Here is a 12,500-nt window from a genome sequence, read left to right as displayed (position 1 = left end):
TTATAAAATAATTGCCTAAATGAGAATATTGACGAAGATTTTGTTCTCCATCTCTGCTCCCACCCACCCCTGCCCGATTATTAATTATTATTATTATTATTATTATTATTATTATTTCAAATAAGTTATTGTATTTGTTTGTTATTATTATTGTAAATAATGTAGTATTACAATTTAAAATTATTCATTAATTTTTTAAAATTATTATTACCCTCCTCCCAACTGAAGTAACCAACTTTCCGATGCTACCCTTTCCCATTATACTAAGCCCCATTTTCACTCAATCCCAACCGTCCATTTCCATGATCATCATCGTCATCATCACTCCATGCGTCCCACCAAGCCTTAATCCGCTGCGACGCAACCAGAATAAGCCCAGCGTACGACATGTCGTCCACCACAAAAATAATTCATCAAAAATATCCCACGTGTACGATTGTGATGGGTGCTTATTTTAATAATGAATGCAATTTTCCTCTTAGGTATAACGGCTCTCTAGATTTGTTAGAATAAAAATTAATTTTCATAATGTTTTTATTAAAAATAACTTTTGGAAGAGCCTTTTTTCATTGGTTTTAAACGCCCTATTTTCTGGAATTCGGTTTAAGAAATATTCTTTAGAATATTAATTTCAGTTTAAGGAATATTCCCAAATTCATAAGGTTTTCTTGAATTTGAAAAAATGTTAAATAATGAAGTCGGTTAGAACTTTTAAACGCATTCTAACTTCCTACTTTCTTAATTTAAATATCTTTTCTTTTATATATATTTAATATAATACATTAATAAGTATACATAATATATGTATATGTATATATACATATATACATATATACATATATATATATATATTATACATATATACATATATACATATATATATATATACATATATATATATATTATATACATATATACATATATACATATATATATATATATATATTATACATATATACATATATACATATATATATATATACATATATATATATATACATATATATATATATTATATACATATATACATATATACATATATATATATATATATTATATATATATATATATATATATATATATATATATATATATATATATATATATATATATATATATATATATGTATATATGTATGTATGTATACTTATTAATGTATTATATTAAACAAAAATTGAATAAAAGCTTATAAACTCAATACCCACATCTCGAATCTCTCTGTTGGATTGTGATTTATTAAGAAATCTTTAAATAATAAATATTAAATAAAGAAGCAGGGCCCACTCCGTCCAAAGCTTCAACTAGCTCTGCGGGGCTGGGTAAGCAGGTTCAACCTCCAATTATTATAAAATAATATTTGATTAAAAGATGTAAAATCTCTTCTTATATTCTTTCATTCCATGATGCAAGTCCCACATCTGCTAATTTAGAAAATGATCATCTATTTATAACAACTCTCACCATGAAAATTTTTGGAGAAACTCAAAGCAAAGTAATCAGAACTTATATTCAAAGTAGACATACAGAATTGTGTTCATCTAACACTCTCGACTGAATTATAATTAATAAGGAGGAATTATTTGTTCCTTTTAGTTATTGAAATTCATATTTTTTTTCGTTGAGTTGAGTTATATATTTTGAAAATCGAAACTTCGAATCGATTCATGGGTTGACATTTTTTTTGTCGAGTCAATCCAATTAACCCGACCAATTCATCAATAGGGTTATAACATTCATGGGTTGACATTTTTTTTGTCGAGTCAATCCAATTAACCCGACCAATTCAACAATAGGGTTATAACTCAACCCTACCTCTACTTTTAAAGATTATTGTCAATATTAAAAATAATTGATGTTGCAACTCAACCCTATCTCTACTTTAAAGATTTGTCAATATTAAAAATAATTGATGTTTGCAATGGAGGTTAACAAGTTGCAATATTTGAGTTTTATTCGTTTTCTAAAATAATTTTTTTAAAAAAATTCTCATCCAAACCCAATCTTATTCGGATTGCTCGGGTTATCAACCCTATCAGTTCAAATTTAAGGTGGATACAAACGATTTTCCCTACTTAATCCAACCCAAACCACGTATGGGATAGATTGGACTATCATATTCAAAATATATATATATATATTTAATTAGTCAACTTTTGTATTTACTTAAAATTATTTAGAAATAGGTAATTTATTAGACAACATTTTGTTAAATAGAAAACTTAATTAAAATTTTAAAAGCCTAAGGATTAGACTTTCCTCTAAAAAAGGATTAACAATAATTCTTAAAATTATTAGAATTAAATAATTACAAATAATTTCATAACTTCGAATTTAAAAAAGAAAAAACATATTTAATTTTATCCCAAAAAATGGACGGTAAACCGAAGCACGGATTTTCTCAGCCCATTTTTCTTTAATATATATTTTTTAAAATAGATCCGTTTCAAACAACCAAATCACTTCCAAACCTGGAATTTATGGAATAACGCCAGCCAAACATGCAAAATCCCCATTTTGTTCCCATGTCAATTTTCAACCCCCAGAAAACATAAATAAATAAATAAATAAATAAATAAAATTAGGGAAAGAGAGCAGATCCGGAGTATAAGCAAATATTTATAATAATAAAAAAAAAAAAAAAAAAAATTATTCATATATTTCCTCTTTCTTCATACATTTGATGTTACCTCCTTCAAGAAAAAGATTAAATGAGGAATCAAAAGAGAGAAAAAGAGAGATTTCTAATGTTTCCTTTTCGTTCTAAATCAAAATTCAATCTATCTGCACATTGGACTCTGCGGACGGTGCGACGGCGTAAGCAGCAGCGATTCCAACGAACAAAGACTCAAAACCTCCTCTCCGCCGAACAAATCTCCCTTCTTCCTCTCCACCAATCTCACCACATGTTCAAACACCGTTACCTCACAAGGCAGCCTCAGAACTCCAGTTTGTTGAAATCCGAACTCCTCCTCCGCCTCTCTTAACAGAATCTCAAACGCCGGATGCCCTAAGTACTGCGTCGGAATCACAAATCGCTTTTGCTCCTCACCGACGCTCACCGCCAAAGATCCTTTCGGTACGGACGCGCCGGAAACATCGCATCCGGCTGAGAGCGTCCGCTTCAGAAACTTCATGCTCTTTCCGCCAGATCCCGCCGCCGTGCCGGAGTATCTATTCGCCGTCTTTGATGAGTTCGCCAACTTCCGCCACTTCTTCAGGATCTGTTGAAGCCTAACGATGTCTCTGATTTTGTTAGACTTCTTTGAATCCATGGCGACTTTGGTTTTTGTTTTCGATTTGAGGAAAGTCTCAACCCTCGTTGCTATGAATTTATAGGCGGTTGGAATACGGATTTGAAAAAACGTAAAATTTTAATTAATTGGAGTAATTTTCTCCGTATTTTCTGTTGCGATACCCAAAATCGTCCAAAATAATAATATTTAAAATACTAATCAGAATTACTACTATACCTATTTCTTATCCCTACACCTTTTCTTTTAAGTGAACGTTATATCTTATCCAACATTAAATTTTAAATTTGTGGAGCTAAACAATTTATTAAATACCATAAATTTAAAATAATTTTATATTAATTAGAACTAACAGTTTATCAATATTGTCAATATTATAGGTACTATTATTAATAATCAATAAATATATTTATTTTATCACGTGAAAATAGTTGCTACGATGATACTATGATTTTATAAATTATAAGTTAATAACCATAATTATATTACTAATTTAAACATAGTTCAACTTATTAAAACATATATGAGAAGATATTTATAATTTTACATATAAATATTTTTTATATTATTTTTCATTAGGAATTTATTAATTAAAATAAAATAAATAATTAAAAAAAGTATTATTGTTATTAGTACTTAGGGGTGCGTAATCCAAGGCTTAAAAAATTGGACTAAAGTGTGACACTTTTGACAGTTAAGGCAATAATCTCTCGGCTTTTATTTCCGGTAAAGATAACCCATGTGGGGTTAGCATATTGCATTAATATATATATATTATATATATATCAATAATGGCTCGAAAGTCGAACCTCATCGTTCGTTGATGAAGGGCCAGGATCTATTGTATCATGGCCGTACACCTGTTGCATTTTTTAATATTTTAAATCAATGCTAATTTCATCGTGTATATGAATTATTATAATTTTATTTAACGCAAGTCAATTTCCATTTTATTTAAAGGGAAAAATGGGTTAATAATTTATTATTGGATTTTTTTTTTTTAGTATAAATGTGTTTAAAATATAATTATATCGATTAAAATACCATTTTAGTTGATGTATTTCATTTTATTTTAATTCTATTTAAAAAAAATTAAAATTATAACTTTGTTTATTTCAAGAAGATTCGAATCAATGCTGTAGCTCGTGGGTCCATTTTAGTTATATTTGTACAATAATATAATATATATATATATATATTAATTTTTTTAAAAAAATAAAAATAAATATAGTTGGCGAAAGAAGCGATGAGATGTCAGTTTATGGCAGGTTGATTTGGTTTCCAAATCAAAGAGTCAAAGGGGCCTCGTACCGTTCGATTGTACTGTCCTAATTAATATATTTTGGGTTAAAATAATTTAAAATAATTAATATAAATTTAATAATAATGATATTTACAAAAAGCTTTTTATTTAAAAAAATGTAAATCTTAAGAAATATAATATTTAAAAAAATTAGACTGAATTTATAAAAGAGTAATTATTAAAATAAAACTTTAAAAGCGTAATTATTGTGTATTATTTTCTTACTTTAACTGATATTGTAACTGCCCTAACTGCCCTTTGGCTTTGATTTCGATGGAACCCATGTGAGAGTCGTCTTTCTTTTACAATTTCCAATGTCCGTCTCAAATCTACCTCCGTTTTCGAGGTTGCCCCATCTTTGCTTTCTTTCCGATTTGAAGATGGTCAAAATAATATAACCAAAAAAGAAACAAAAAAAGGTCTTGACCTTGTTTGGATGCTTGGACCTAGGAGTATTGTTCTATTGTCTCGGTTAATGGTCTTTTGAACCCCTACTTGGTGCCTAAACCAAACACCAATGTGCGGACGAATGAGGAGCGTGGGGGTGTGTCGGCGCGCCAAGACAAGCGCCATTAACCTCTCAGAAGCTTTTGCCTCGCACTTCGACGACGTTGTCCGCACGCCAAGGCCCATGCCATGGCTGCATGTTGAAGTCAAGGATGATGGTATTGGGTTGCCAAATTTTAAGCGGTAAAATACCGTGGCCCAATTTTTTTTTTTTTTTTTTTAAATCATTTTAAAAGCTAAGAAATTAAAATAAATTTCTCCTAATTTTAAAAATCCAATTCCAATTTTAAAATGTTTTTTTTGGCGTTTGTTCTCAAATATATTTGATTCCTATATTTGAAGATTTTACACATTTACTGTATCTTACCTATTAATACGATGAACTTTTTAAAATTAGACATCGTAATATTTAGATTAATTAACGAAAAATCAACGTCGACGACTAAAAGTTAACATTAACGGTGAACCTCAAGGGTAAAAATGTAAAATCATGAAATTTAGGAATTAAATAGAAATTAAACCCAAAATGATAATTTTTGAAATTTAGAAGCTAGTTAGAAATTATTGAACTAAAATGATAATTTTTTTATAATAATAATAATAATAATAATAAATAAATCGTTTATTTATTTATTGTATGAACATTAAATTATACTATTTTAGCGCGATGACGATGTAATGTTGTTTTAATATTTATATCATGAAATTTATGAGTTTTATAAATATAATTATTGGATATTTATATAATTTGTAGTGTATAAATGTGGTTGTTATCAAACGAGGGTCCACAAAATACAAAATATTCGTGAAATAAAAATTAGAGTTGAATCTTGTTTGGCCCCTCAAAGGGTCGGTTCTAAATTCTAATATCTAAGAACTTATGACCTCAATCGCAATTGGATATTAATTTTAATTTTAAAATATTGGGCATAAAAAAAAAAAAAAAAAAAAAAAACTAAATTTGTTGATGTCACTCTAGAAGTAGCCATGAGACACGTTGGATTAACGAAAACTACACACTAAAATAAATTTAAATAATAATTATTAAATGGCAAATTACAATAAAATAAGAAATCTTATATTATAAACCATTATTTTAGGTATTTGACTCATTTCATATTTTTTAATTTTACTAATTTTATATTTCAAAAAATCAAAATTGAACTAAAAATATATTGTTAATATTCAAACTAAAAATATATTGCTTGTTTGGATTCTCGAACATCGAATGAAAGCTAATGCGTTTTTCGAAGGGGGGTTTTGAAAAAAAGGCCTACCCGAGGAGATGTTGAAGTTGTGTATGAAGTAATCTCTATCTTCCGGTCGGAGACAAGGGATGGATGTCACTAGGCTAGGTCAACTCAACAGGGGGAGGGGGGAATCCTTGGCTCTATCGAACAGAGCCGTGTGATAGGTGACTATCCAGCACGGTTCGAAGAGAACTTTTAATCTACGTTGGTGAATAGAAGCCCCTCTATCAAGCAAGAAAGAAACGACTCTGCCCACGGCGGAGTCGCCATTGACCATATTTATTATTATGGTAAATCACTGTATCAAGATGTCAATCTGAGATCTTATTTCGGTTCGATACGTCCACCTACGAGACTAACCTTTAACTTTCGTCTTGCTAGGTGTATTATTTTACATTTTTCCAAAATCACATTCATTCATTTGGTCGTGATTAATAAAAATTAAATTAAAATTAGCGAGCAAATATAAATTAGAAAAAAATAATATTTTAAGCTTGAAATTTGAGTATCAACTCTGTCAAAGGCTTGAATGTACAAATTTAAATTACAACAAAGACTTTAAAATAAAATAATAATGTGGCAGGAACCATGAATATTAATTATAATTATAAAGATAAAAATGGGCAAGTGGTTGACTTTGACCTAAACAATAAGGGGCAAGGGCAATGGAGGGGAACGACAACGTGATCCGCACCTTAATGAAGTAATGAAGAGAATAATTAATGCGACTCCGTTACAACCCGATTAATTTAATACCCCAAAGGGCCAAACTCATTAAGCCACTCATTGCCCATCATCAATACGCATTCTTTTTGCATAAGCAACCATATTATATGCTTCAAAAAATGTGAATTCAATACATGGAATTTTGGTAGTATAGTCTATTCTTTGACTATGATTTTATTTTAATTAATAAAATTGAATTGATTTACCGTTTACTCGAGATTGAGACCTTTTATTTTTACTTAAAATGGTCATATTTACTCGAATTATATTAGAACAGGTTAGTCGTTGTTTGTCGACTAGAAGTGAGTAGTCTTAGAAGACGAGTGTTCCACTCAATTTTAGATATTGTGAACGGGTATTAAAGTCGTGGATGATCATAATAGAGTTTATAAATAAAGATATCCATTTAACCTAAACCGGGTAGGAAATCAAAGGATTAGTGAGTGATGGAAGTTTTTTTTTTTTTCTGTTGACTAAATGGGTCGGAGACAAAAAAAAATGGTATTCCCTGTCCTGACTCTCGTCTTGCCTCACACGCACACAATTTGATAATTATGTTCTAACACTGTACGTTTGAAATATTTTAGGATATATTAAGGTTTTTATATCTTTCATAGAAATTATTCATTAATTATTTTGGTTGAATATTTTGTTTTCTTAATATATATAATTTAATATCACAACCAATATTCGAAGAAAGGAGATTTTTAGACATCGGTAGCTTCCGATCGTACCCAATCAGTAAGATTCTAGAGGAAAATGCACCTAAGATCAAATATTTCGAGCTGGCTTCCGTGAAAAATTCAGACTTTCTTTTTTATGTGGTCATCCCATAAAAACAGTTTTCAAAATGCCGTTGTCACGATGTTGATCTAGCTTATCCGGCTATGCCATCCGCGTAGCTCCGAATACGCAAAAATATTTTCGAACGTAATTTTTTTTTCTTAAAAAAAAAAAAAGTCAACTTTTTACGTCAAGATATCTTGATTTTATGTAGAGATTTTTCTTATATTTTGAAAAATATTTATTAATATGATTTGTTATAGTTATTTCTTCTATTAATATTGGGTCAAGTAATCATTAAATATTTTAATTTTTCCGAATCTCAAATCTATTCACGCTTCATTATCGTGCCACGTGGATTTAAAAACGAGTTTGACAGAACAATGTGTACACAATTTTTTTTTATTTGGAAATTGATTTAATATTAAAATTTTCGTGGAATATTTTCATCATAAAACATTTAAAAATTAATATATCGTAGAAAAATGCATTTAAGAAAAAAAAAAAAAAAACACCAACTTTCTGCAAATTTAAACACATTTTTCGTTTTTAAAATAAGGAAGCCACTTGGTCAGTGACCAAATTAAGCAAATACCACACATGTGTACAATCAGTCAGTATCAAGCGAGGAGGACAGAGACACGATGAATTGTGGACGGTGATTAAAATATTATTTTCTTCTTAAATATTATATATATATTATTTTTGACATTTTATAAATATTTATAATTTAACATTTAACTTTATGGTTCTGTTAAGTGAAATATCAAAAATAATATTAATTATATATAATATAATTTTTTGGTAAAATGAAATATATTTTTTATTTTATAAATGTAATATAATCTTAATTTCACAATTTCAAAATTAAATTACATGGGTATTAAATTTGTTTTAAAAAACTAATAATACATTGAACACAACTTTAAATATTTAATATGTCTCGATTAATTAGAGTCAAATGAATCCCACATAATTTTTTAAAAAAATTATCCAAATAAATATATACTTTATCAAATAAATATAAAAATTACCCACATTTATTAAACAATTTATTTAATAATTTACATTAATATATATATATATATATATATATATATATATATTATTTTAATTTCATTAATGGATTATTATTATTATTATTATATTAAATGGAAAGGGAAAAAAGTGGTCACGTGCTTCTGGTTCAGATGGACTGATGGAGTGCCGAGCACGTGCTTCGTTCTGGCTGCTCCCCTGTCAGATGGGCTGGGCTGAAAAGGATGCTGATGGTCTAAGTGAAGTAAGCCCTAATTCAATCTCTCATTCTCTTCATCTTTTTCCTTAATTAAGAAGCTAATTTATTAACAAATAATATCCATAAATATTAATTATTCATTATTATTTTTCATATTTCCATTAATCAGAACATGGTTGTTATTATATATATATTTTTTAATGATCTTTACTATATAAATTATAAACCATTATTAATAATCGAATTATAAAATATGGAAAACAAATTAATTCTATATATGAAAAAAATAATAATTTTATACACTAAAAAACTCCATAATTAAATTTTTGCTAAATTAACATTTTAATTTTAATTAAAAGCATTGCATTAAATTTAGCTAGATTAGTGCATGTGATTGATCATGGAATCTTTTTTTTTTTTTCAAAATTTTTAAATTTTTACAAATTCCAACTTTACCCTCGTATATATTTTATTATTCATTAACTATACTTAAATAATATTATTGTTAATGATTTTTTAAACCACAATCTATTAGAAAGGAATATTCTTAGTAATGAAAATTAATATGTTAAAAATAAAATAACAATATTAAACTTCAAATTCATTAATTAATATTATATGTCGGTGATAATCGATATTTTATCCATTGAGTTATACTTGATCAAATATCTCGATAAAACGTCTAAAATTGATTAGAGTGGACTAAAATGTAATGAGAATTGGGAGCCGATAAAAGGGATTTGGGCCGAAGCCCAAATCTATAGCTGGCCTCGATCATGGTCACCTGTGTACTGTACAACTATGACCATTACCTCCTCGATTCATGCGATTCAGGTTCAACTCTAATTCCATCCTCTTTTACCTTAATTTTAAAGTAATTAATTTTTTTTATTTAATTTAATAGATTTTGATTAAAATATAATTTTTAACTAGTTGAAAAAAAATGTACAATTAGAGGAATAGACCCTTCTAATGACTTGAAGAGATGTATAGCATTTAGGAAAGCTGATAATATTGGGTTGTGTGGAAACAATTGTCGGCCACTTAATGCCCCAAATTCTTAGCCTTTCGTGCACTTATACTTTACCTTACATTCATTTTCTGTCACATTTATAATGTCAAAAATAGCCAATGATATATTCTCATTTTTTAAAATTTATTTTAAGTTTGTTTAATTTATTTTTAATTTTAAGTTTGTTTAATTTATTTTTAATGTTTTTATTAAAAATATTTTAAAAACCTCAAAAAAAAAAAAAAAAAAAAAAAAAAAATTCTAATAGTCGCTAACCTGCTCTGTAGCAAATCGAGCCTAAGATATCTTGGTTGGGAGCTGGATGGAGGAGCATGTCGATTTTTGAGATGAGAAAACTGTATGTGCAGTCTCGACACGTCATTGCTTTAAACATTAGAGTGTACGTCAAAACACTACATTGGTGCAAGATTTTTTCATTATATAAGTATCGATCGAGCTCATCCCAGACTTCGAATCTCGTTGATCAGATTATTAAATCAACATCTACTGTCTCAATAATTTTTTTTAATATTACAGTTAGTTAAAATTAATTATGTTTTAATTTTTATATTTTCGATAATTCTAGCGCTTAAAAAATTATATAAACTATAAAAATAACAATAATTTCAAGTATAAATAACACTTATTAGTAAGAAACATTTTTTTAATTAAAAAAACGTCTTTTTTTTTATAATTTATTTAAAGTATCATATAATAATTTAGTTAGAATATTCCTCTTACATTAATTATTAGAAAACAGTATGCATACGTTTATTTATATTCCTGCTCTACTTTATAATTATATAAAAAGGAAAAAAAAATTGATACATAAATATTTGTAAGACTTTAATGCTTTAGGAAAGCGATAAAAATTATTCATTTTTATAAGCTTTATAGATAATTATCAAAATTTAAATATAACAAAAAAAATAGTCTTAGAATGTTTTTTTAGAAAGAAACCGACATTAAAAATAAAAAAATTAAAAAAAAACTTAAAATGTCTATTGATTTTCTCAAAATAAAACTTACAAAATGTGTCTTAAATATTTTTAGTTAAAAACTAAATAAATAAATAATAAAAATAGCTAAATTAATAAAAATACGAGTGAATCTTACTTGTCTAAAAAAAAACTCCATAAATTTTTAAAAGTTTCAATAATATTCTTAAATTATTTATAAAAAAAAACTTAATAATTAATTTTGGATCGAAACCATTAATATTTTATTTAAAAAATACCATCAACTTTTAAAATAATTTTAAAAAAATACCTATAACTTTTAAAATTTGTTTAAAAAATATTATTGAATTATCAAACTTTTTTTTAAAATTTTAAAAACATCTTTAATTATTAATTATATATATAGTGACTTTGTTTTGAATTAATTATTAAATAGGAAAAGTGTTTTGTATTATGTATATATATTATTAAAGATAAATGGCTCAATATTTAATTATAACATTTCTGTAAAATAATAATAATAATAATAATAGCAATGTAAAAAAGGTCTCTTGGTAGTGGATCTCCTTTTTCAAGGGGATAATAATTTTCCTTCATTAATTGGTGCCAATTAGCATTTACTATTTTTGTCATTGGTTTGCTCTATCATACACTAAATGCATTATTTTGTTATATTATATAGTTGAAGCTTTTAATTATTAAAAGCTTTTATTTTATTTATTTATTTTAATATTTTGGAGTCTCCTAAATAAATTATACACAATTTTATTATTTTTGAGTTATTTGTTACTTAAAATTGAAAAATAATAATTGATTAATTAAATCCATAAACTGTTAGAAGCGGTCTAAATTAATTGATTGTGGATATCCTACTATCCCATCCAAAAATGTTCGTAAGACTTTAGATGAATGACGACCACCCGAATGTTGAAGATGAGTCATTGGTGCTCAACCCATAGTGGGTGGACGAAAAAAAAAAAAAAAAAAGTTCATAGATACAGTCCAAGCTCACCGCTAGTAGATATTGTTTTGGGTATTTTCTCTCGGGTTTTCCTTCAAAATTTTAAAATGCGTCTTCGGGAGAGAAATTTTCACTTTTACCGAAGTAGGATCTTATAATAGCGATGTTTTTATCCTTCAATATTGTTCATCCACTAATATAGAATGTGGGTTGGGTTCAAACCATTATGAAACAGGGTAGTTTACCCTACTCGACCTAGTACGAGAACAGTTGTTGATTTCACACAATTGGTCATTACGCTCAGTTGAAAAGCTAGTGACACAAAGCTACAATATGTTGGATTTTGACTCAACGTCTCTAAGACTCTGGCTACAAGCAGCCCGATGAATACACTCATCGCTCGATTGTCAACGAGCAGTAGGCTAGCACGTGTGGTTGGCTAAGCCCTTCAAAACTAAATTGAATTAAAACAAATTAAATAACACTTTCATATAAAATATCCTATACGTTT

The 12,500-nt window shown here is 27.4% G+C and overlaps 1 protein-coding gene across 1 annotated transcript; it reads right to left on the bottom strand.

Annotated features, from left to right (window-relative positions):
• Positions 1-2,611: 2,611 nt before the first annotated feature.
• Positions 2,612-3,287, bottom strand: LOC111788309 (auxin-responsive protein SAUR20). Its single transcript, XM_023668636.2, has one exon. It carries the CDS (start codon positions 3,270-3,272, stop codon positions 2,778-2,780), a length of 495 nt encoding a protein of 164 aa, XP_023524404.2. The 5' UTR covers positions 3,273-3,287; the 3' UTR covers positions 2,612-2,777.
• Positions 3,288-12,500: the final 9,213 nt, after the last annotated feature.

Source organism: Cucurbita pepo, chromosome 2 (genome assembly GCF_057944985.1).
Source record: "Cucurbita pepo subsp. pepo isolate OVF chromosome 2, ASM5794498v1, whole genome shotgun sequence".
Lineage (NCBI taxonomy): Eukaryota > Viridiplantae > Streptophyta > Magnoliopsida > Cucurbitales > Cucurbitaceae > Cucurbita > Cucurbita pepo.
Note: the sequence above shows the minus strand (reverse complement) of the source record. Positions and strands in the feature narration are given on the sequence as shown.